Below are 26,473 nucleotides of genomic sequence, written 5' to 3'. Positions count from 1 at the left end.
TTTATAAAAATGGCTCTTCTAGGAACCTCATATAAGAGGAATCATAAAGCAACATGCTTTTAGGGTCCACCCATGCTGTTAATGTGCCAGGCTGGTCTTTTTGTTGTAAATGCCATGTTACCTGTTCCTAGGTACTTGGAGATGTTTCCACCTTTGTGTGATTATGATTACTGCTGCTGAAGTGCTGGGTTTTGTTTTATTTTTTAGTTTTTGGATAGTGGGGTTCTGCTTTTGTTTTTTATAGTATTCCATTTTTTTTTTTTTTTTTTTTTTTTTTTTTTTTTTGGTTTTTCGAGACAGGGTTTCTCTGTGTAGCTTTGCGCCTTTCCTGGAGCTCACTTGGTAGCCCAGGCTGGCCTCGAACTCACAGAGATCGGCCTGGCTCTGCCTCCCGAGTGCTGGGATTAAAGGCGTGCGCCACCACCGCCCGGCTCTGCTTTTGTTTTTTGAGGCAGATCTCACTTTGTAGCCTGGGCTGGCCTCGAACTCTCTGAAGCCCAGGTTCCTGCCTCAGCCTCCTAGGAGTAGAGGTGTAGACGACTGAGCCTAGCAATGGATGTTCCTGCTTTCTATCTTCACACAGACTTTCTGATGGTGCTGGAGGTGGAATCCAAATGCACAGAATTTGTGAAATTTGAAGTGAAATGAAAAAAATAAGGCTTCCTCCATCTGGGTTCCTCGCAGTGCTCTCGGGGTGCCGGGCACCGGCGTGTGCTAAGCATTTCTTTTGCCTTTGGTGACATCTGCCTCCCTGGATGGCTAATCACAACCAAGCAAGGACCAGTGGGGTGTTTTTGTTTTGTTCGGTTTTGTTTTGGTTGGTTGTTTTTTAAATTTCTGCTAGTTCATGTCCATCCCAGGACTGACACTTTCTAGTCAGTGTTCTCGACACTGTGTTGTTTCCGAGGATGGACAGTCACTGGAAATCCAAGTTTATCCTCTAAGTCCTGCCTTGTTCCAGTCTCTGAGGTGCCCTTCACTGGGGCTCAGTGTCAACACTTCCTCTACGTCGTTTGTTCTAAAATTCTGCTAATGGCAGCTTGCAGAGGAGACCTTGATTCATCTGTCATTCAAAAGACTCCTGGTAGCCCGAGGGCGAGGTTTAGATACACTTGGCGGGTTTCACTGCTTTGTTCCTTTGACTCCCGTGAAGGCCCCCTCCCTCCCTCTGTGAAGGCGTGTTTTTGGCTGGCCCCTTTCTCTGTGCTGCGCCATCTGTCACAGGGGTCATTGCTTAGAGCCTGGCTTCTTCCCTGCTGGGAGCAGGTGGTCACGGCCAGTGGCTGTTGACAGGGTTGGGGCGGGGGAACTTCCGGATGCCCCCACGCTGGATGTTCACTTGTTACCCTTCAGACAGAAAAGAAAGCCTTCCTTGGGAAAAAGGAAAGATGCAGAGGTGATCTTGATGTTCCAGCTGCTTGACTGTCTTGTCTGTCTGTCCCCCCACTGGTTCCGGACCCTCGGACTACTAGCTGAGAGAGCCCACAGAATGCAAAGAAAGCTGTGCCCTTGGCTGCTGGGATAACATAATTGCGCAGAAGGCAGGCACTTGGCTTTTGTGGAAGGAAAGAAAACGCCCCCGAAGCCCTGGACGATCTTGCTAGAAGGACCCTGGTTTCAAAGTCTGATTTAAGTTATGTGTTTCCAGCTGGCCGGGTTCTGGGCCTGAGTCGGCCCAGTGCTGAGTCACCGGGCAGCTCCATTCATCCATCATGTGCTTGCACGCAGCCTGGCGGCAAGGAGGAGAGAACTACTATTTTCAAATGGTCCAGAAGTGAGCGAGAGACAGGATGCTGGAGTTCTATTCTTGGCCTAGCCCTGCACCTTCAGCAAGATGCAGCCCTGTCACTGTGGAAGGGTGGGAACCCAGGTAAACCAGCGGGCAGAACAGGGCAGAAGAGGTTCTGAAAAGCTTTTCCTGGCGAGGTTCTGGTGCCTCGGCTCCCCGACTCCTGTCTCCCTGGCTGGCGGTGTCTTGTTGCCACCGGTTGCTCAAGAAACCTGCTGTGGTGAAATGGGAAGACCCCGTCCACGGGTAGATTCAGCAGCCTCAGACCTTGTCCTTTTTCAACCACTAGTGATATGCCATAGCACTCACACTGCGTGTGCATTTGTTTAAAAAGCACACGTGGGGCGCTGAGCAAATCAGGTGCTTGCTGCCAAGCCTGATGACCTGAGTTACCTCCAGAATCCACATGATGGAGGACGAGTTCCTCAAGTTGTTCTCTGACCTCCCCCTGATATCCTGATATATCGTGACACGTGCGTGTGGCGGGTGTGTGTGTGTGTGTGTCTGTCTGTCTGTCTCTCTGTGTGTACACAAAAAACATTTTTTTCAGAGCAACGATTTACAGGGTAGGTCAGTAGCGGGTCCATTTTCTAGGTCGCCGAGACCAGCCTGACCCAGAGCCGGGTTCCTGGTCTCCTTGGACCTCCATAGCTCTACAGTAGTGTTTACATACTCTGCCTTCCCTTGCCGGTGTGACTCAGATAGCCGACCTTAGCACGAAACGCAGCTGAACCTTCCATGGCCGCTAATCCCCAAGAGCAGCGAAGTCTTTTCTCCTCGGCCGTGGAGTCCCTCAGTTCGTGGCATGGCTCAGTTCGTGGCATGACATGTCCCTCACTGACACTTGAATGTCAGTGTGGTGGTGTCTAAGAACTTTGCCTACAGAGTTCTTTCGTTTTTTTATGAACTATTTTAAGTTCATGCAGATAAGCCTAGAGAATAATTTATGTGCTTTCCATTTTGAGGAATAAATAATTACAGGTACAGTTAACAACCCCCATTATTTTTATATATAAAATATATTATATTTTAATTTTGCAAGGCCTCGGTGCAGAGAGTTGGTTCCCTGTAACAAAAGCATCTTCCATGCCTTATACGTCCTGTCCGGTTTCCTGAAGTGTTGAAACAGCTACCCTTCCTGCCCCGCATAGTAACCTTGGACAAACTGTTCCGCTTCCCTGATTCTTATGTTCCTCACCTGTACAATGAGGACAGTAATGGCACCTGTCTGTCTGCTTATTTTAGAAACAGTGTGGTAATGTGTGTGGTTCTCTGTAAGGCCTGTGTTATGCATCGCACCCGTCATCTATACGAACAGCTGACGTCAGTGTCCCCCAGGCTGTGGGGACAGTGCTGGGGATGGTCTGGGTCTCAGCACTTTCTTAGCCTGCTGCACACCCACCTGTACTGTGTGTGTGTGTGTGTTGTACACACACAGTTGCACGTGGAGTGATTGGAAATACTGCCCTTTTGAAGGAAGAGACCAAGAAGAGCCATCCCTATCTTCTTGGGTTTTCTTCCATCATTTTCTTTTTTCTTCTATTTTAAGATTAAAAAATAACACCGTGGCTATGAGCCACCTGCATGCCCATAGAAGTCAGAAGAGGGTGCCCGGCTCCCAGAACTGGAGTTATAGATGGTGTGAGTCACCATGTGGGTGCTGGGAACAGAACCTGGTTCCTCGTCAAGGGTAGCAAGTGCTCTCAGCCCTGGAGCCGTCTCTCGAGCCGCCTTCCATCATTTTCAGGGGTCTGTGTTATTTTCTGACCTAATCTATGTCCCTTTGGTTTTATATTAGAATTACCCTTTTAAGAAAAATAATTCTTTGCTGTTTTTCTGTTCAAAGTTCACAATTTAAATAAGCATCATCATCAGTCATTTGGCTAAAGAGGTTTGCTTTCACCAGTATGCCTTGGAAAACTCCTGCTACGGATTCTTTCTTAGCTTAAAATCTGTCTTTTTCTCCCGCTTCTTCTACTGTGTGTGGTCTAAAGAGGGTGCCCCCACTCTGTAAATGCCTCTTCATGTTCTGTCATCCGTCAGTCCCAACATGGCCAGAGGTACTGTTTATCATGTCATAGAAAAACCTATTTGATTCTTTGTGTGTATGTATGTTCATGTATGTGCATGCCAGTGTGTGTGTGTGTGTGTGTGTGTGTGTGTGTGTGTGTGTGTGTGTGTAGGTAGGAGGAGGAGTCAGAGTCCAGAGATGTCTGTTGTTTCTTACCATCCACCTTGGGTTGTTTTGTTTTGAGACAGGGTCTCTTACTGATCTAGACCTTGCTAACTAGGGTAGACTAGCTGCAGTGAGGCTTAGGGATCTGCCTGTCCCCACCACCCAGCACTGGGATCGTCAGTGCCTACCACTGTGCCTGGGGGTTTTGTTGCTGCTGCTCTTGTGCTTTAGTAGGGTTTTGGGGAGTCTCAGGAACTGTCTTCTCATGCTTGCAAGGCAGGTGCTTTACTGACTGAGTCATCACCCCAGCCCCTGCTTCTTCCTCACTTGAGCTGAGGAAGACCTTATTCAGGACTTGCAGCAGCGTCTTGTAGTTGGGGAGGAGATTGGGGTCCATTACAAATACAGTAGAGGGGTGGGAAAAAACGCAAAACCAAACAAAAACAAATGCAGTGTAAGCAAGTGGATATTCACAGGGAAGAAGTAACGTGGGGCCAGTGGACAGAAAAGTACTAGGAGGTGTAATAGGAGTCATGGAGAGTCTGGCTAAGTGACCTGCAGGCTCCTAGCCGAAACCAGGCTGTGGTGACCGCGTCACCTGGCAGATGGTGGAGCTTGAGGAGCCTGGCCACATCAAGGATGATCAGGATGAGAACGGAATCCTAAAGATGACGAGCAGCTTCTCTTGCTGAGACTGGTTTCACAGGAAAGTGCAAAGATGAATTTAGCTGAAAATTCAGAATTTTAAAGTTTGGTTGGGCCAAGAATCTCTGTTAGCATGATTGTACAACATTTAGTAGGAGGGCTGGAGAGATGGCTCAGAGGTTAAGAGCACTGGCTGTTCTTCCAGAGGACCCGAGTTCAGTTCCCAGCAACCACATGGTGGCTCACAACCATCTATAATAGGATCTGGTGCTCTTTTCTCTCATGCAGGCATTCCCGCAAATAGAATACTCATATACATAAATAAATAAATCTTTTTTTAAAAAAAAGATCTAAGAGGAACTCTTTTAAAGTTAAAAGTAGAATCTGAAGATGATTATTAGCTGGATGTAATGAGTCACACCTGTATTCCCCGGATTCAGAGAGGCTGAGGCTTGCAGAAAGACAGAGTTCAAGACCAGCCTACACCACATAAGGAGACCTTGTCTCAAAACAAAATTGGAAACTAAAACCAAACCAGACAACAGTAGCACATAACACATATATAAAAATCCCCAAGATGCAAATTATACTTTAAGACCAGGAACTTGTAGATTTCCATACAAAAGAAATGTCCTCATGGTCACATTGTTGGTGGCATGCACAGTTGTTGGAGACAGAGGTTTACCAGGAGAGTTGATAAATTACGTGGAGCCAGGCAGGCAGCTGCCACCGTGGAAGAGCACATCCCTTTGATGGACATGTGTCATAAGGATTCAGTGTCAACCAGCATGTGGAACAGAAGAGTGAAAACTTCAGGCTGGGCAGTGGTGGCGCACGCCTTTAATCCCAGCACTCAGGAGGCAGAGGCAGGTGGATCTCTGTCAGTTCGAGGCCAGCCTGGTCTACCGAGTGAGTTCCAGGACAGCCAGGGCTACACAGAGAAAACCAACAAAAAGGTGCAGACTTGAGGGTATGATCAGTACTGTGTATCTATCCACACAGTCTCAGGTGAGTGCAGCGACCCCTTCCTGTAGCCCCACCTTCTTCAGAGACTGAGGAGGATGAGCTTGGGGCAACCTAGTAAGAGCCAAAACATACAGAACAGTCCTCACACTGCATTTGGATTCACGGTTTCTATGGTGATAATCGAAAACCAGGAGAATGAGAAACACAGGATTCAGGGTGGGGACTGCTCTCTGGGAAGGTGGGGATGGGCTGTGTGGAAGAGGTACAGGGGGCTGCCGCTGGAGCTGAGATGCTCTGCTGCTGTCTGTCCTTTGTCATAAAACTAACTGCAAAACAAAAAATAAAAACCCCTCAAAATATATGTGGAATGCAATCCAGTTTTTTATTGTTATTTGTATTCCTGGGGAGAGAACTCAGTGTCTTGCAGTGTGCCGGGCATGCTTTCTACTGCGGAGTTATAGCACCTGTAATCATATTTTTTTAAAGCTAGTGGCAAAAAGAGAACATGGAATAAGTTAACAGTTCTGTAAATATTAGACTCATAAATGATTTTTAAAGTTTTTATGGTTTTCTGTAATGAAATATATCAGGAAACATGGCTATGTCTTTTTAAGAGTTCAGGAAACACCAAATTAGATATGTTTTCCCTCTAGCCTGGACCTGGGAAATAATCCTCAACTAGCAATAATTTTTCAATTTTAGCATGGTAAGCACTTTATAATCCTGCTGCATTGATTTTCTTTAAAAAGCTAAAATTTTAATTTTAACCAACTAAAAAATAGCTAGACTTAGAGGGGAAACCTGCTATAATTTTTAAACATAAAGAATACTGTTTGGAGGGATTGGGGATTTAGCTCAGTGGTAGAGCGCTTGCCTAGCAAGCACAAGGCCCTGAGTTCAGTCCTCAGCTCTGGAAAAAAAAAAAAAAAGAAGAAGAAGAATACTGTTTGGGATTATATATATTAAAAAAAATCATGTTAAGACAGATAGTTTCTAAGATGTGCAGTATGGTTGGCCAGTTAGCTGCTTCCCAGCTGGGAGACACTGGCAGACAGGCCAGGCCGGGCCCCGAGGACCCCTGTCTGGTCCTCACTGCTGCTGGCTGCACTGTGCTTGGCTGGTCACCCAGGGGTGCGATGCGGGCATCTTAAACTGAGGAAGGAAGCGGCTCCCTTACTTGCCCTGCATCTGTCATTAGATGGCACCAGGAAGGATGAATGAACAACCGAGTGAATGAAAAAGTCACACTGGAGAGGACGCTCTGGAAACTGAGTCATTTGATGGGAAATGTTAAAGTATGTTTTCTAGTCATTCATACAATAAAGGTAATTAGTGGAGCGATAAGATGTGAGTAATTCTCTTTGGAACTCTTAAGTGAAGGAGGGGAAAGCTGAGGCCTTGTGAGAAGTGTGAATGAGAAATGGGGGCATGAAGAAGACACACTCAAGGCTGAGGGAGAGAATGATTTCACATCGGTTCTTCTTCATTATCTGAGTTTAAGTGTTATTTTAAAAACCTTACTTTAAATGATGTGATTCCCCTCCCCCACTGCCTTCTTACCCTCCTCCCTCCCCTTCCCACTCTTGTGTCTTCCTCTCCCTCTCCTCCCTCCCCTTCCCACTCTTGTGTCTTCCTCTCCCTCTCCTCCCTCCCCTTCCCACTCTTGTGTCTTCCTCTCCCTCTCCTCCCTTCCCTTCTCCCTTCCATCCTCTCTTCTCTCCTCTTCCCTCCTCCCCTACTTCTTTCTTTTTTGCCCTTGGGGATTGCACCCAGAGTTTCTTGCATGCTAAGAATGCAAGCTACTGAGCCACATCTCTAGCTGAGAAATAGAGAGACAGAGACAGAGACAGAGACAGAGAGACAGAGACAGAGAGACAGAGAGAGAGAGACAGAGACACAGAGACACAGAGAGAGATAGAGACAGAGAGAAACAGAGACAGAGAGAGAACATCTGTGTGTGTGTGTGTGTGTGTGTGTGTGCACGCACACGTGTGTAGATGGTATGCGTACACAGGCCCAAGGTTAATGTCCGCGGCCTCCTCAGTCACTCTCTGCCCAGGTTTGAGCTAGGGTCTCTCACTGAACCTGAGGCTCGCTGACTGCCTAACAAGCTCTAGGTGTCCCATCCTCACCTCCCCGCCTCTGGGACTGCAAGTGCCTGGTGCTGTTTCTGGATGTTGACGTGGGCACTGGGCATCACATCAGGTCATCTCCCCAGCGCTGGTGTCCTAGAAGCCTCTAATCACTAACTTCTTTTCTTACAGGTAAACTCCCTGATATTGTTTAATAATCCAGTTTTTGTAGAATGCCTCACCCACACGCAGCTGCTGGACTAGCCGTCCGGCTAGCCCTCTGATGAAGGATGGCAGCTCCAGTTTGCTGACACCAGATGCCACACTCCCGAATCCTGGTTCAGCTTTCATCATAGGGACATTAGACTGTGGTTGTGTGGACAGGTGGGGGACAGAAGTGCCTGCCTACCGAGCCCTCGTTATGTGGAAGCTCTCAGAATCGTTGGGTACATCACTCATGAGACGGCAGTCGCTCCTCCGGAGCCATTGCCTGATAGCTGGGAACCATTCTTCACTCCCGATGGCGCTCCATGAGGGTCCTTGTGTGCAAAGCCCCTTGGGAGGCAAGACGCGGGTGCAGACACTGGTGAGCTCACTGTCCCTCGGGGCTGGGGTCAGGTCTGAACAGCAGGCAGAGTCACATTTCAGAAGTCCTGTGAAATGTTAAAGAAGGACTTGTTTTAACTGGGGAGAACAGGAGCAGCTACCCTAAGCTAAGACAGGCTAAGTACTGCAGGGTAAAGGTTTGGCACAGCTGAATTGCAGGGGTGGGGAGGAGAGGGGTAGAGTGCAGGGGTGGGGAGGGGTGGGGGAGTGCAGAGGAGGGGGAGTGCAGGGGAGGGGTGGGGGAGTGCAGGGGAGGGGGAGTGCAGGGGAGGGGGAGTGCAGGGGAGGGGAGTGCAGGGGTGGGGAATGCAGGGAGGAGGGGAGTGCAAGGGTGGAGAATGCAGGGGAGGGGGAGTGCAGGGGAGGGGAGTGCAGGGGTGGAGAGTGTAGGGGAGGGGAGTGCAGGGGTGGAGAGTGTAGGGGAGGGGAGTGCAGGGGTGGAGAGTGTAGGGGAGGGAGTGCAGGGGTGGAGAGTGTAGGGGAGGGGAGTGCATGGGTGGGGAGTGCATGGGTGGAGAGTGCAGGGGAGGGGAGTGCAGGGGAGGGGAGTGCAGGGGTGGAGAGTGCAGGGGAGGGGAGTGCAGGGGTGGGGAGTGCAGGGGTGGAGAGTGTAGGGGAGGGGAGTGCAGGGGAGGGGAGTGCAGGGGTGGGGAGTGTAGGGGAGGGGAGTGCAGGGGAGGGGAGTGCAGGGGTGGGGAGTGTAGGGGAGGGGAGTGCAGGGGTGGAGAGTGTAGGGGAGGGGAGTGCAGGGGAGGGGAGTGCAGGGGTGGGGAGTGTAGGGGAGGGGAGTGCAGGGGTGGAGAGTGTAGGGGAGGGGAGTGCAGGGGTGGGGAGTGTAGGGGAGGGGAGTGCAGGGGTGGGGAGTGCAGGGGAGGGGAGTGCAGGGGAGGGGAGTGTAGGGGAGGGGAGTGCAGGGGAGGGGAGTGCAGGGGTGGCGCACACTTTGTGAATTGTAAGATACAAGCGGAGAGCGTTGCTCGATAGACCGAAAGGCCCGAGTACGCATTTAGAATGGAGACTTGATTCACCCAGCAGCTCTCGCAGGCAGCAGGGCAGTGGCCGTCAAGCCTGAGTTGGTAGCTGTCTGCACTTGTGTCACCAGGAGTGATCACGGTGCTGCCCGGGAGGTTTGCAGGGTGTGACAGCCGCTCTGAGGATGAGTCACATTCGTCAGTCACCTGTAAGGTGGCTCACAGCAGTTAGGGCGCACAGCAGCCCTGAGGATCTCCTGCTTCAGTTTCCCTCCGGGATCACCTTCCTGCCTCTCCCGGGCCGCACTCTGCAGTGACAGCTGCATCGCGTCCTCCTCCCCATCATCACCATCAGTGTCAGCTCCAGCTCTCTTCCCGCCTGTGTCATGACCCATGGTGTCAGCCGAAAGGAACCCCCTCCCTAGAAGACAGACAGGGAACCACGTAAGCTCCCCAAGGCAGGTCAGTTCACGTCTCAACCCCAGGTCCCTTCTGTGAAGTTTGGATCTGGCAGAATTGCTCCTTTAAACTTGTAAGTGAGGACGAGATGAGGTAAAGATGAGAAAGAGCTTTGTAAATGTCAAAGCACTGTGCAAATATGAGGTTGCATTAATCTGTAGCCAGCAGCTGTTTGCAGTGTGTCCCTCTGTTAGCTCAATTCTAAGATTCCAGTCAGGCCAAAATCTTATTCAGGAAAAATCTACCCTGGTTTCATTTTTAACTGCTCTATGATGAGGATGATGTATATTTGTGGGGGTGGGCATACACGTGGAGGTCAGAGGACAACTTTGTGGAACTGGTTTTCTTCTACCTTTGCATGGTTTGTGGGGATCGAACTTGAGTTTGTGTGGCAAGCGCCTTAACTTGCTGACCCCTCTTGCCAGCCCTCTCCTGGTTCTACTTGTGGTTATCACACTGGGTTGCTTGCTGCTGTGGTTCTAGTAATGTAGAGCCAGGCTCCTGTGCATTTTTATAATTATGTCTGTCCGACACTTTGCACAGCTCCCGGCAAATGATCTGTCATCTGCTCCTGACAGTAACTGGGAGGAGGAGGAGGAGGAGGAGGAAGCTTTTCTTACCCCTGGTTAAGGCTTCCTCATTATTTTTATCTTTCCTTGCGGTCACCTTGAGTACCACGGCAACTACTTGGGTGACCTGTGCAAGTTTCCCCTCCCTGTTCAACCTCAGAAGTGTGGGTATGGCTTCAGACCTCGTGCAGAGGGACATCTTTCAGTCACGTACTTGTGGGTCCACGTGCAATCTGTGGATTGCTCAGGAAGTGAGGAAATAAACCCGTCCAAGCTGAAGCGGCCTTTACCGGGTCGGAGTCAGGGCCTCCTGCCACATTGAGGGCTTGGTGGCCTGTAGACTGTAGACTTGGATTGGAGGCTAAGTGCTGCTTTCATGCCTTGTGGGACCCAGGCTCTTTTTATGCCAAAGAAGTGTGTGTGTGTGTGTGTGTGTGTGTGTGTGTGTGTGTCTTGAGTAGCAAAACTTTGTTATCTGTTCTTCTGTGGTTATCAAAAGTCATGGCCCTGAGTCTAGAGCCCTTCTGGAGTACACATGCTCCTAGCCTTGGTCATTTCTAGATCCTTCATGGTACAGGAAAGGCATGTGGGCTTTCAGAGAGGCTGTTTCTGCTGGAACCAGTGTGTGTGTGTGTGTGTGTGTGTGTGTGTGTGTGTGTGTGTGTGTGTGTGTGTGTGTGCTCTCTTCTTTAATTACAACGAAGCTGCCAGTACCTAGTGAATTATGTTGTTGTGAGAATTTCTGGTAGTGTTTCCGAAGTGCCTGACATCTTTGTAGGTGTCAAGCCAGCTTTGCAGCCAGGACTGAAAGCGACTTCGTGTACTTTTGCATGACCATCTCAAGAGAAAGAACCTCAACAGCCGTCAGCCATGTAAACATTTCCCATTGAGTTCTGGAGTGCAGAGGCCTAACATTTGAACCACTTTGTACATTAGTTTAGTACTCTTCAAGAATGTCTTCAGGGCATTCTGAGAGGCGTGGCACAGATATCATACCCTGCTTCAGGCAGAGAAATACTCTTGTCTTTTGTCTATTTTTCCTATTTTGTTTGAAGAGACCACTGACTGAGAACCGCAATTCAGCTTTTAACTCAGCTAGTGCAGAAGTCTTCATAGCATGATTGGCAGATCACGATGTAGGAAATGACTGACAGGTCATGATGTAGGAAATGACTGACAGGTCATGACATAGGAGATGTGCCTGATGTCTGTTTCTGAATTCTCAGCTTTCCAGGCTTGATCATGACACACACACTAAGAACTGCTTGTTGAAGGACCTGTCCATGGTACCAGACCATTGCTGTATCTTCTGTGTGTGCATAGTCAGGCCTTTATTCAACTCACAATTCCTTTTTTATTTTTATTTTTATTTTTTTAAGACAGGGTTTCTCTGTGTAACAGCCCTGGCTGTCCTGGAACGCATTCTGTAGACCAGGCTGGCCTTGACTCACAGAGATCCGCCTGCCTCTTCTTCTGGAGTGTGAGATTAAAGGCGTGGGCCACCACGTCCTGACTCATGATTCTCTTATAGTAGGTTTTAAATCAAGAGAATGCTTTTTCTTACTTAGGCCCTGTGTGTTTTGGAATTGGTAATCCCCATACCAATTCCAGTCAGTTGTGTTAATGTGTCTAGAGACTAGACAGCTAGTGAGTTAGTGTCCTGGACTCAGAAGTGGAATTTCCGGGAAGGAGTACTAATGGTAGGCAGTGTAGTAGAGGGTTAGGAGCACAGAGCCTGGAACCAAACACGAAGGCTTAAATCTCATCGTTCAATCTTAAACTAATTATTGAGCCTCTTTGGACTTCAGTTTTTCTCACTTGGATAAGAGTACTTGGGCCAGGGTTGGTGGACACACCTTTAATGCCAGCACTCAGGAGACAGAGGCAGGTGGATCTCTGTGAGTTTGAGGCCAGCCTGGGCTACAGAGTGAGTTCCAGGACAGCCAGGGCTATGTAGAGACACCCTGTCTCAAAAACAACAATAAACATTAAAAAAGAGTACTTGTCGCAGAAGATTGAGTGCCTGAGTTCAGATCCCAGCACCCCTGTAAAAAGTCAGCTGTGGCCACGCACAACCCCTGCAACCCTAGCTCTGTGGGGTGCTGGACACAGGGGGATCACTCGGGCTCCTTGGTCAACAGCCTCGCTCCAGGTTTAGTGAGAGCCTGTCTCGTGGGGTTAAGACAGAAGGAGAAGCGGAAAGTCCTGCAGGGAAGGGGCCGTGGCTAGGGTCGGTGGTTCTCACCTCATTTCGCTTCCACTTCAGCTTCCACGTTAGACCCGGTTCAGTTTCTTCTTGCGCATCTCTTTCAGAGCAACACTGAGACACTTTCTCAGCTGGGTCCTGTCCTGGCACTCCCTGTCGGTGGCAGCAGGGCTGATTTGTTTTGCACTAGGTTAAATGTCAGCGACCAGGTACCGTGCTCCTAAGCGGCCCCAGTGTCTAGAAAGCTGCAGTTTACCTCCTGTCCAACAATAGGCCTCTAGAGCTGGCTCCTCCCGTAACCACCTGTGGGCACCGTGGGGCGAGGACAGATCACCCACCGTGCTGGAGCTACGGAGGGAGGAAGTAGCTAGACACACAAGACAGTGACAATCCGCGTTATGACTAGGTGGGAAGCCACGCGCCTAGTGATTTCTGCCCTTTCCCTTTGCAGGTGGGCAGGTAGTCAGCTTGGGTCCACTGAATGTATGATTGGATTAGAGATTCACTCTTCTTGCTGAAATCCAAAGGTTCAAGTTTTGCTTCAGTTGTAAAAAAAACTTAAGTGGCAAAAAGAGAGCAGAGCTCAGCCTGGTGTTTAGCGTGCAGAAGTACTAAGTACAGTCACACTCAGCACCACTTGCCACCAGCCTCATTTCTGTCGGTCAAGGGGCCAAAGGTCATCACTGGTGTCTTCCTCAATTTCTTCCTCCTTTTTAATTTCAAACTCTAAAATGTTACTGTGTGTGTGTGTGTGTGTGTGTGTGTGTGTGTGTGTGTGTTCGTGAGCTGCAGCGGGTGTGTGGAGGTCAGAGGACCACTTGGAGGGAGCCTGCTCTGGCCTCGCCCGTGTGGGTCCCTGTTAATTGAACTCGGGTCATTAGGCTTGGTATCAAGTGCCCTTGCTCTCGCTCAGCCCTGCCTCTGGCCCCACCTTATGTCCTGAGACAGGTTCTCTCACTGAACCTGGAGCTCACTCGTCGGTTCGACTGTTTGGTGAGTGACTTCCCAGTCCTGGGACCTCTGGCATGGCTGCTGCACCCACCTTTTGTGGGGGTGCTGGGACCAGACTCAGGTCCTTGCGCAGCAGGTGTTTCCCTGACTGACACATTCCCAGCCCCAGAAACAGGATGGCAACTCTTACCAAGGATCTTAACATTTCTAGGTCACAGCACCCAAGTACTGGAAGTACTTAGGCTGGATGCTTAAGTGCTTTCCAAGTGTCTCCTGGAAGTTACAGGTCATGGGTATGCATTTATATCTGTGTTAGGATCCTTCAAAGAACTCTGTGAACAGAAACTCCTGGGCTGCTTCAAGAGGAGGTGTAGTTTAGGTTTCCCCAGAGTGGCTGTCCGTTTAAGGATCAGAATAGGCCAGCTGTTGGGAATCAGGGGCAACTTGATGAGCTCTGGAGACACGTGATGGGTGCGAGCAGAGGAAGAGCAAGCACCGGTAACGGCCCCGCAGGGTGGAAAGCCAGTGTGCGTGCGTGCGTTCTCCTGGTGAAGATGGGCCTCAGGCCCGGTAAGAAGAGCCGGATCTTGCTGTCATCAACAGAAGGTTAAGATTATAATTTTTTTATGTTTAAAATGATTAAAATTAAATTATGACAAAATTGTTTCACTTCAGTTCTAGAACTGTTAAAGATCTCCTAAAATGAAATCTGTAAGACAGAAAGAAAATTGGCATGCTCACATCTAGTTGTCACTGAAAGAAGGAGGAGCCTGGGCCGCAGGGTGGTGTGAACGGTCCATCTGGCCACATTTCTGTCTCCTACGCGAGGAGCCAGCCACCCACCTTCCTCCCAGCGCAGGGCTGCTCCTCTGGCTGAGTCCGTGAGCTTACAGCAGAGGCAGAGAGCTGGCTCAGGCCGGAGTCCAGCTGTAGTTCTGCAGCGGCCTCGTCTCTTCTTCTGGTTCTTATTAAACCTCTTTGGAGCTTCAGAGCCATACAGACGGCAGTCTGTCTGGCATCCCCATTTGGATGCACCAAAGTGCCTTAGACTAGGTCTGTTCAGAGTGAAGTCATCTTCATTCCAGAACTGTATGTCACATCAGATTCCTGCGTCACCAAGCTTCACTACCTCCTTCCCATTTTCCTGTGGCTGAAAATGGGGCATTTTTCCTGGTCTTCCTACCTTCAGCCAGCTGCCCTGCTCAGCATGTCATCTGCCTGCTGCTACCTGGTGCAGGCTGTCACCTCTGATTCTGTGTATTAGTACTGGAAACTAAGATGTCTGTGACCAAAGCCTCTTAAACTGTAGGTCACAACCTCTGTTGTCATTGAATGTGGGTATTGTGAAAAACATTCGTCCTTATACCCACAGGTAAGTGTCGTCCTTGCCCCTCATCAAAAAAACGTCTCTTTGCAACAGACAGAGACCATTACAGAAAACCACACCAGTCAAAAGGCAGAGCTGTGGAGCTGAGTCCCAACTGACGTACAACACGGCCCCCGCACCTAAGGCTCAGGAATTGCAGGAGAGGGGTGTGAGGACTGTAAGAGCCGGAGAACCAGGCAGTGTGCTGTGAGACTGCGTCTCCTGGTAACGTCAGGAGCTACACCACGAAGTCTCACGAACATGGCTGCCTAAAAACACGAGCTGGACAAGGACAATAGACATGTTAGAGTGGATGGGGAAACTCAAGAGGCCTCAACCTCCACAAAGAACTACAGGCAACCAAGGAACGCTGGGAGCAGGAGAAATAGTCTTCCCCAGGGAAGGCACTCCAATTGGTTACCCAGTCCCAAATGGTCAGCCCTGAAAACATACATACAAGTAACACCATACAGATTGAGCAGGTATAGTTAGGAATGTATGTATAAATACATATAATGTGCATATAACAGCAACTAATGAAGAAGAGGCCGTGAGTTTAAAAGAGCAGGGAGGGGTAAATGGGAGGGTTTGGAGGGAAGAGAGGGAAGGGGGAAATGATGTAATTGTATTACAATATCAACTTTTTGAAAACTGGCAACAGTGGAAGGTTTCTGAACACACAGCAATCAAAATTTAGTCCGAAATAAACGCCTAGTGAGTCCAAGGTGTTTCTGGAGAGCTCACCTGTGTTGCATGGCATGATGTCCCTGCAGCCTTGCTCGGTTCTGAGCACACAACACATGCATTGCATGGGCTGCATGCACTGCAGCACCCGTGTGGGAGCCGGAAATGCCTGAGCTCAGGTGTGAGACCTGCAGTGTGCTTCTGTGTGTGGTTCCCCGCTCTCCTAGGACCGTGACGATGTTTACAGAAAACCGTTTAATAGTCTTTCCTGTTGTCATCCTTCAGCTTGTGGAAAACAGTATGTTCAGATTGTGTGGCGTTAGGCAAGTGCCTCCTTCTTAGTAATATATAAATTAATTTAATCATCAATAAACAGTGAATATATGCATGCCAAAGTATTTTTTTACGATTTAATAATGGAAGCTTGATTGGTATGCCTCTTTTGTCTACCTGTACCTGGGGTCCCATGAAAATTTCTTAAGAAAAAATAATTGTGAGTAGAAAACATTTCAAAGCCGTGGTGTGGGCCATCTCTCGCTTAGAGCCCCTGCGCCTGCTTCCCGCTTTCAGGGTACCGTGAGGTTGGCCCTCTTGTATGCCAGGGCTCTGCCTTCCTGCTGTGGCAGGGCTTACCTAGCGGGGTCTCGTCCTGCAGAGCACAAGCAGCCTGCCCTCCAGCTTCAGCAGATGTTGTCTTTTCCAGGAAGCTCCCCACTCCCTCGACACTAGGCTGGACGTTCCGCTTCTGCGTGTCTGTAAGCTTGTTTTACTCATGGCAGGGGTTAGCATACTGTGACTCGCCTATTTATCCGTCTTTTATCCCAGATTATCAGGTCTCTTGGGGGCAGTAGTGAACAGTCTTGTCAGAGTGTAGCTCTGGCATGTAAGTAGACTTTTATAGCCTTTCCCTCGTTGTTTCTGGTTTATCTCACTTAGCATGTTTTCAAGGCTCACTTGTGGTGAAGCACATGTTAGCATTTCTTTTACTTTTAAGGTTGCATAGTATTTTATTATATGTATACTATGTTTTATATAACTAATTCATGGTTATTTGGGCTACTTGGCAATTGTGAATAATGTTGTGGGGAATATCGTTTCAAGTTACTACTTTCATTTCTTTTTTTTTTCTTTCTGGAGCTGAGGACCGAACCCAGGGCCTTGCGCTTGCTAGGCAAACGCTCTACCACTGAGCTAAATCCCCAACTCCCTACTTTCAGTCCTTTTGGGCATATGCTAAGTAGTGGAATTGATAATATATAGTAATATAAGGTAATACAGGAATTCTGATCTTAACTTGAGGGAACTGCCAATGCTCTGCTGTAACCGCTGTACAGCTTTATGCTCCGATCATAGTTGGATCAGACTTTCAGTTTGTTTGTTTTGTGTGGGGTGGGGGGAGGGAACAAATGTTTGATGGATGATGTGCGTATGTATGTATGTCTAGAGCAGGCATGGGTGTGCCACGGCATGTGTGTGGGTGTCAAGTGACAGCTTTCGGGAGTTCTCTTTTGGTAGTTTGTGGGGCCTGGGGACCAGAGTCAGGTGGTGAAGTGTAGACAGATTTTTCTGTCCTGCCAGTCAGTTCCCAAATAACCACACAGAGACTTACTATTAATTGTAAGTGCTCAGCCAATAGCTCAGGCATGTTACTAGCTAGCTCTTGCCTTTTAAATTAACCCATATATCTTATCTGTGCTCTGCCACGTGGCTCAGTGCCTTTTCTCACTACAGCGAGTTCTTCTCCTTCCTCTGCATTGCCTCTCAACTTTTTTGCGCTCTTTTTGTCTGCCCGTCCCGCCTAACCTCTACCTGTCCAGCTGTTGGCCGGTCAGCGTCGTTCTTAAACCAGTCACGGTGACACAGCCACACAGTGTGAAGAACATTCCACAGGGTGGCCTGCGTGCAGTCTCACTAACCGTTTCAGTGTCTTGACACCCTCATCAACCTGGGCTTCCCCGGCTCCTGCTGCCTGCTGTGCTCCTGTGTGAGCCGTCCTGCCAGCCAGTCACTCCTTCAGGTGCTTGTTTATAAACGCTTCCTGTTCTGCAGCTTTCCTTGCATTCTCTCGATACTTTAATGTAAAGCAGAGAGTTTTTAATCGAATTAGTTATTTTTTTTGCAAGTATCTCTGTGTGGCATGCATTTGTGTGTGTGTGTGTGTCTGTTCACATGTGTATGGGCATATATGTGTACACATGTATATAGGTGGGTGTGAAAGCCTGAGGCTAATGGCAAAACTCTCTCTATTGCTTTTCACCTTACTCGTGGAGATGGGATCTCTTGCTCCCAGAGTTCCTTTTGGCTAGTCTAGCCGCCAGACTTGCTCCTTGGCCTTGGCTTTCCTAACAGTGGAATTAAAAGGCAGACTGCCATGCCCATCTAGCATCTGTGTGAGTGTTGTGGATCTGAACCCTGGTCCTCTGGACCTCACATCTGCTGTTCCCCTGTGCATGTGTTGTAAGTAGAGCCCCGCTTTGCTCTGCATTTGTCTGTGTGTGGCATGCAGCCGTGTGTTTCCTACTGTGTGTTGATAAGGCTGTTCGTGTTCCGTGAGATGGTCTTGGCATCCCTGTTGAAAATACCTTTCCTGCACGCATGAGCCTGGACTTTTAGACTCTGCCCATTGGTCTGTATGGTTGCTTCTAGGTCAATTACCAAAATTTTGATGACTCTACAATTGTAATTAATTTTAATACCAGGAATGTGAGTCATCCAACTTTGCTCTTCTCCTTCCAGTCTGAGACAAGTTTGGTTTTATTTCTGTTCTGAAATGCCAGGGACCTAGCCAGTGGTGTCGCCTGTGGGGGGTGACGTTCTGCGGCAGAGCCACACCCAGCTCGGATGTGTGTCGCGGAAACTCGCCACCTCTGCTGCTGTTCAGCTGCTTTTGTTTAGGAAGCAGGCTCTTGCTGTGTAACCCAGACTAGCCTCGACCTCACTGTGCAGCTTAGGCTGGTCCTATATATATATATATATATAAATTACTAGTTCTTTGAGAATTTCATGCATGTATACTATGTACTTTGATCGTATTCCCCGCTCCTTCCCTAACTTCTTCAAGATTACCTCCCATCTCTCAACCCCTCCAGACCTATGTTTAGGCTGGTCCCATGTGCCATCCTCCTGCCTCAGCCTTCTGAGTGTTGGTGTCCGGGCATACCACACTGCATCTGGCTCATTGGGAAGTTAGTTTGCTGCTGCTCCCAGCATGGTCCTCCTGTGCCTTTGCCTGGAGTCCCCGCAACAGCTGCTCCCCAGCCAGCTTCCTTCCATGTCATCCTGTGCTAACCTCTCTTCAGCCATTTTCTTCCTAACCCCCTTTTCCCCCCACAACGGTTCCTCTTTATTTGTCTGTTAGATCTCAGAGAGCATTTGAAACCTTACCTCTTGGATGACCAAGAGCAGAGAGCCCTGGCCATCCATCGCCCCGATGTCTCGAGTCGAGTTCAGTCTTTTGAGAGCCACCGTCTTTGTCCCTTCATTATCTGGGGCAGGTGGGGACACGGCAGGAGACAGCTGAGCAGTCGGAGCGGGGGCATTGACAGAGAGACCATGGTTCTGTGAACATAGCAGTGCGGCTGACCTTGGAACAGCATGCCCAGACACAGTGAGGTCTGCAGGTGACGGTGACCCTCCCCAGACTCTTCTCTTCCTACGGCACAGAGGATCAAAACCTGAGCCTCAGTGTGCTAGGCAAGTTGTCTGAACTGCGTCTCCTGCTCTGACTCCCCGAAAACTCAGCCACTGCTGTCCTGCCGTTGACCAGGAGACTTGACGACAACAGATTTTGTTTGTTATGTGTAATCTATGTAATGACGAATGCACGGGAACGGAGAGACCACTTTTCACTGAGACACACCGTTTACTGGGAAACACACGGAGACCGCAGTGGTACCCCAGGACTTAGCTGCCACGGCAGCAGCAGTGACCGGAGAACAGCTCTTGTGCGGAAAGTACTGAGTTAATTCTGTTCATTTAATACTGGGTCTGTACGCTTAGCAAGGTTTCTGAGGCCGCAAGCAACATCCATGTATGTTCCAAGTGTCTTCATAGCTTTTGATACATTTAAAATTTTGATATAGAGTTGAACATATTTTGTGGTAGCAAATGATCAAACACCCTTTTATGCACATGATTTTTAATGCATTCATGTCATGCCTAATTTTTCTCTGATATAAAAAAATTCTGCCTACTGGATTTATCTGTAAGTTTCTTCAAATTGTCAAAAAAAATTTAAAACTGCACGTAAGTGGATTTCTGCAGTTCCAACTCCCATCGCTTAAAAGTCACTGTACGTGAGAAGGTGCTTGCTCCAGTGTGTCAACTGGCGGTCAGACAGGCCAGCTTCCGTTTGATTTTCAGATCAGAAACGTGGCCTTGTGTGACCTCTGAGTTCACTCTAAACCCTGGAAGTCTGTTTACTTTTTGCTCTGAAGAAGGAGGGGTTTATTTGATGACTAGAACTTAGGTAAAAGAAGAAAAGCAGACTTCAGGGTTAGAGCTAGAAAGTGCATATGGTAGTCGATGATATGTGTTTATAGTAGCCACAGTATAGTTTATATAATAGTCTATAAAAGTGACAGCGACCAGACATTGACTTAGTGATGCTGGGTCAGTTGATTATTGACACTGTGAAAAAAAAAAAATGAATCTTTTCTTCACACTATGCAGCGTCCAGGTCCCAGTAATTTGCAGGTTTAAATGAAAGGGTAGAACAATAAAACTTCTAGAAGAAAACATGGGGAGGACCTGCATGACCATGGGTGGGATGGGTATTTTTTAAAGGCACTAACTGGGGAGAAAAGATTGATAAATTGGACTTCAGTAAAATTAAGAACTACTATTTATCGAAATATTACCAATAGAGAGGGAGGGACTTAAAAAAATGCTGGGCATGGTGACGCACACCTTTAATCCCAACAGTCTGGAGGCAGAGGCAGGCAGATCTCTGAGTTTAAGGCCAGCCTGGTCTACAGAGTGAGTTCCAGGACAGCCAGGGCTACACAGAGAAACCCTGGCTCGAAAACAGAAACAATTGCATCTGGGATGTAAAATAAATAAATTTATTTAAAAAAAAAAAAAAAGAAGAGAAAAGTGCTTTATTACTGACAGGATTGTTCTGCAAATGAACAAAACAGGGAAATATAAATGACCCAGTAGAAGCCAGCACCTTACAAAGGGGGATGTCTGGCGCACTGGTACGGTATAAAGATGCTCCGTCCGCCTGGGTTGCAGAGTCGAATCACAGTGAACCAAGAAACACATCAGTGCCGCTAGAGGAATACAGATGTGAGGGTCAGTCTTTGGAGCCTCGGAATCCATGCAAACGCCAGGCAGATGTGATGGCCAGCCTGTCATTCTGTTGCTCAGATGGCAGAGACCGGGACTTCTCAGAGCAAGCTGGCCACCCAGACTAACCAATCAGTGAGCTCCAGGTTCAGTTGAAAGACTTTCCTAGGTCATCGTCAGACTTCCCTCTGCACAAACACACATTCACACACACATATATGTATTCACACTACACACAGTGACAGGTAGGGAAAACACTGAACTGCCATTTCAAACCATGGAAAACAGGTGATGGCAAGCATGTGGAAAGGCGTGACCTCGCTTTGCCAGTGGGATGCAATGGCTCAGCCTCTGGAAAAGTTTGGCACTTCTATGAAAACATGTACTGCCGTCTAACCCTGAAGTTCCTGGTCTAGGTCTGTTCTCTACAGAATTTGAAATGGAGCTGAGCATGGTGGCACATCTGTAATCAAACCTAGTGCTAGGGAGGGTAAGGCAGAAGGATGGTGAATTTGAGGCCAGCTTGGCCTGTGTAGTAAGGTCTCTTCTTAGTATCACATGTGCACTTACTACTTACAACAGCCAAAAGATAGCATGAGCTCAAATGTTCATCAGTGGGTTAGTAAACACGTAGCTTGTTGTGTAGATGTATATTGAAATAATACACACACACACACACACACACACACACACACACACTGAAATGCTGATACATACTACTGTGTGACTTTACCTTGAAACTTTTTATACTAAATGAAAGAGGTCAGACCCAAATGATTGCACATGGTGTGCTTCAATTTTATAGGAAATACCAGAAAGATACATTGGTAGGGATGGAATGTACCTTTGGTAACGGGTAGCTGGGCGGCGGGGTGGAGAGACACCGAGCTGGTGAGGGGCAGCGCTGAGTTTGGGATGATGGAAAGATTTGATGCACAATAATGGGGGTGTAATTATGTTGCTGCAAATGGAGTTGTTTGCTTTAAAATGGTTCATTTCAAGTTACCTAAATTTTGCCTCAGTAAATAAATCTTAAAACTGTGAGGTGCTACTAATACAGTGAAATTGAGAAGACTCTTGTTCTGAACGTAGGCAAGGGTGCAGGGCAGCTGGAACCCTCGACCCCGTGGCACTTGGTATGTGGCCTCCATCTCAGCACCTCCTCCCTTGCCTGGACACTGGGAAGAATCACATGTGTATTTGATCGCTGAAAGATGGGGGCAAAGGGGTTCTTAGCTTCTTGTCACAGTAGCTCACAGCAACCCAAACCTGTCAGAGTAGGGCGAGTAAATTGTCATCGTCATAGACGGAATACTACACAGCAGTAAAATGAGCTGTCGCAGGAAGGTGAATGTCACAGAATTAGGATTGGAATGAAGCCAGACCTCAGGCCGAATGCACTCGCATGTACTCGTATGAAAGTTAAGCAGCAGAATAATCCGTGGAGGCGTTTACCGATGAAGGAGCAGAGAGCAGATGGGTGGTGTCACACAGGTGGACAACACAAGTATGGATTGAACTGGGCACTGTGGATTCATAGAGCTCACTGTGTTATGTTTACTTTTAAAAAGAAAACAAACAGTAGTCCCCAGAGCAGATGACTGTAAGCAGAAAGGACGGCTTGAGACCCGGGAAGTTGTCGGAGGCCTGGAGTGATAGTGACGTGCCGCAGGTTCAGATCTGCTGTGAGCTGGCGTCTGGAGGGAGGGAAGTGGCGGTGAAGGCAGATTTTTAGGGAAGATCTTGGGAAGCACACCTGGGTAGACTGAGGCTGACCACACGTGAGAAGACTGCTTCTGTGGGACCTGAGTGGGTGACGCTTGGACATGGGAGCTGTTCAGGGAGGAGTGGGAGGCTGTGGGGCTGGGCATGGAAAGCGAGGAGTCAGCAGTGGTGACTGGGATCCCGCGCTGGATGCTGGAAAGGGTGGTCCCAGTGTAGAGAAGGAGCCAAGAGGTGAGAACAGTTTAAAGTGCTTCCACTAAGAGCCTGCGTCTAAAGTGGACACAGCTGTGGGACTCTTTTGTGTGTAGCGAGGACTAGTCACAGATGGCTGGAGTCACCTGGGCACCGATGGGTCGGTGTGGATGAGCGCCCAAAGCGGGAGAGGGTAATAGAAGTCGGCAGACAGCCACAGAGAAGAAAGTACGGTGATGGGAGGTCACAGCGTGGCATAGTGAGTGTCGCCATTCAGATACACGGCGGCGAGAAGAACTAGGAAGGGAAGAGGGGGGCTGAAAATGTGGCGGGGAGCAGGGCTAACGGGGGAGGGGGCTGCAGACCGTGGGTGGAAGACTGAGCAAGGCAGCGGCCCAGCCGCCCTCAGAGCACAGGCTCTCCCGTGCTCAGATTGTGGGCGAATGTGGAAGGTGCAGCCTGGAATTCCTTCCAGGTATTTGGTCTTACTGCGGGTTCCAGGCATGATCCCGTCTAGTTTTTCAGTGGCTGTGGGTGTTTGGGGTCCTGCCGGTCATTCTCGAGCAGTGTGGCTTCGGGAGAGCCGTGGCAGTCTTCGTCGTTAACGATGAAGGTGATAGACTCACGCACCGCGTGTTCGGGAGGCGAGGCTAGTGTAGGCGGGGACCTGAGACACAGCGGGGAGCTGCTGAGCAAAGCCCCCCGAAGGCGCCGAGGAGGCTGGGGTAGGTGCACACAGGCTGGGGTCCCAGGTCGGGGAGGAGGAAGGGGTTCGCTGGGTTTGTTCAGGGATGGGAGGAATTAGGGAAAAGGAAGTCTAGCCTGGGGAAAACTGTAAATGAAGTCTCAGATCATAAAACCATATTATTTCTGTGTGATTTGCTTAATGAGCCAGACTATTCCTGCCGGAGACTAGTTAGTGGTGGGGAGGATAGAATGGGGTGGGTAACCAAAAAAAGATTTTTTTTAAAAAACAGTAAATAAATAGGAGTTGGGATATTAGCCTTTGGTTGAGGTCTTCAATTTTTTTTTTTTTAAATTTATTTATTTATTTATTTAGAGAAGCTCACATATATGTGAGGTCAGAATATAGATGTAACTAACCGTCTTATTAAATAAGAAACACAGAAACAATGTAAAGGAGAAAGCCGAGAGGTCAGAGCTCAGAGCTAAAATCTCACCCTTCCGCCTGCGTTGTCCCAGCTTCCCGTTGTCCCAGCTTCCCGAAAAAAAGCTACTTCCTGTCTGTAAATCGATTTTCCAGTCATTCTGCCTTCTCATTGGTTGTAAACCCAAACACGTGACTGCCTCGTCACTGTCTGTATGTACAGCCCCTTAGGTCTTAAAGGCATATGTCTCCAATGCTGGCTGTATCCCTGAACACATAGAGATCTATGGGATTAAAGGCGTGTGCCACCACCGCCACACTCTTGCTATGGCTCTAATAGCTCTGACCCCCGGGCAACTTTATTTATTAACATACAATCAAAATCACATTTCAGTACAATTAGATTATCACCACATCAGAAGGCAACTTGTGGGAGTTGGTTTTCTCCTTCTGCCGTGTGGGTCCCAGGGACAGAAGTCCAGTCTTGAGGCTCAGCAATCACCCTTACCTGCTGAGCCAGCCCAGCCTTTAGTTGTGATTTTTATCCTGGCCCTGGGACCTCGGCAAGTTGATCAGTCTCTTAGGACCCCACATTTCCTCATCTGCATAATGGATGGACCAGTCCTGTAGTGAGTGTTTTGTGTCTCTAAAGTCCTATGCTACGTGTTTACTAACCCACTGAGGAACATTTGAGCTCGTGCTTACCCAGAATGACTGCTCTGGCCCTTCCTCCTGCCTGGACCTGTGGGGTTTTGGTGTGGTGTGGGAGCCGCCCAGCCTGTGGGGGCCACTGTATGGTTCCGGTCCCAGCTTAGTTGCCGGTGCTCAGTTCCAAGCCGTGTCAGCGGTCACCAGGAAAACAGTCTGAAAGGAGCCCTCAGGGACCACACGGTCAAGTCAGCCAGAGTTGACTCTGCAGCCATTCACTTGAGCAGGCTCAGGTTACATGGGTACGAGAAGTAGGCCCCGAGGAGTAAGTAGGACCAAACACAGTGGTCGTTAGTCTTCCAGCACCATTTCCTGGGTACATGTGTGACACTGAATAAACGTTCTTAAAAGATGAGTGGAGCGTGAGAGACAGAGCCTTAAGCACATTTCCTGGGCTGCTGCCTCATTCTGCCAAGGCTGAGAGAAGGAAGTGCCACTTTGAGCACCAGGTGAACTGCCAGTGGTCTCTGTCCGTCCCACAAAGAGATGAGCTCTTGGCCTCCTGATCCCTCCGCTTCCAGGCTTGGGTGGAGAGAACCAGGGTTCTGAATACAGGAGTGAAATGGCTTTTCACGGCCGGGCTGAGAAATCTCCGATGCCTGTATGACCCTACTGCAGTTGCTCTTTCTAGAGGGAGTGTTCTCTGGTCCGTCCTTCCCTCTGTCTGTCTGTCTGTCTAGGGAGCTGACCTCCCTCCCGGCCTGCAGTGCTGCTTGGCTGACCCAGGGGGAGCCTGGGGTTCCCTCAGCCTGGGGTTCCCTCGGCCTTTCCCGTTGCTAAGCCTTGGGAGTGGTGCAGCCCTTTCCCCAGGAAAACGCCTTGCCTTGTGTGTTTGTCCCTGGCAGGTGCTTTATCCTAAAGAAAGATACTCCTGGAATTTTATAGTGGAAAGAGCTTTGGACAACTCAGAAAGTTGAAATACCTCGAAATGGAAGGATGAACACGGGTGGAAGCTGTCTTATCCATAGTTTGTGCTGGCAAAAGTTCTAAGGATTAGTTTCAGAAAGTGAGGCTTTTGAGGAGAGGGACCGATTGCCCTTTCCTTGCCATTAAAGGAGAACCGTTTCCTTTGGAGCACAGATCAGGAGGAGGGAGGCAGGTCTGAGGAATGTTAGCAGGGCGCCTGGGGATACGGAGCGCCTCTCTTGGTTCACGTGTGATTCTGAACAGTGAATTGAATGTAGGTAAATATAATACATGCGAGCAGTTCGAGGGACCCCAATCTTTCCATCTCCCCCGCTGATCATTCCCCTAAGGGCCATCACAAAGGTCACCCGGGCCATTCTTGCCGTAGATTTTTTTTTTTTTTTTTTTTTTTTAAGATTAAAAAAAGAACCATGTCATGGCGGAAACTGTGTTGCAAAGGTTGTGACTGAAGGTTGAGAGTGAGCTGGTTTGGTCTGGCCTCCTTTCGGAGCAGTGATGGATTAACGCCGCCTGTGTTGCCGTTCCCGCAGAGCTGACCTGCCCCGGACACGGCCTGACGAACGAAGCAGCTGCAGGATGAGAAGATGGCAGCCCAGCTGCTCGCACCACCCGGCCCCGACAGCTTCAAGCCCTTCACGCCCGAGTCGCTGGCTAACATCGAGAGGCGCATTGCCGAGAGCAAGCTCAAGAAGCCGGCGAAGGCGGACGGCAGCCACCGGGAGGACGACGAGGACAGCAAGCCCAAGCCCAACAGTGACTTGGAAGCAGGGAAGAGCTTGCCTTTCATCTATGGGGACATCCCCCAAGGCCTGGTCGCGGTCCCCCTCGAGGACTTTGACCCATACTATTTGACGCAGAAAGTGAGTTGGAGGAGGCCCGGCGACAGAGGCCCCTGCCCTTCAGGCGTGGGAGAGGGGAAGAGGAACCCTGTCTTGGCCGGAGTGGGGAGATGTGGCTAGCCTTTGCCTCTGCCTGGGATCGGTTTTCCCGTTCTGTTGCCGCTGAGGGCCACTTCTGGGTCTCCCCGCGGGCCGACTCTGTTAATAAGACTTCTAGTTTTGCTT

General features: G+C 49.1%; 1 protein-coding gene across 8 annotated transcripts in view; it reads left to right on the top strand.

Moving 5' to 3' along the window:
- Scn8a (sodium voltage-gated channel alpha subunit 8) overlaps positions 1–26,473 on the top strand; it is a 184,150-nt gene that overhangs the window by 36,650 nt on the left and 121,027 nt on the right. For all 8 annotated transcript variants that reach the window (XM_037197355.1, XM_028874539.2, XM_028874541.2 and 5 more), the window contains exon 2: positions 25,940–26,269. In XM_037197355.1, coding sequence (XP_037053250.1) covers positions 25,994–26,269 — 276 coding nt within the window. In that variant the 5' untranslated portion in view covers positions 25,940–25,993. The remainder of the gene's footprint in view (positions 1–25,939; positions 26,270–26,473) is intronic.

This window comes from Peromyscus leucopus, chromosome 20 (assembly GCF_004664715.2).
Source record: "Peromyscus leucopus breed LL Stock chromosome 20, UCI_PerLeu_2.1, whole genome shotgun sequence".
Lineage (NCBI taxonomy): Eukaryota > Metazoa > Chordata > Mammalia > Rodentia > Cricetidae > Peromyscus > Peromyscus leucopus.
Note: the sequence above shows the minus strand (reverse complement) of the source record. Positions and strands in the feature narration are given on the sequence as shown.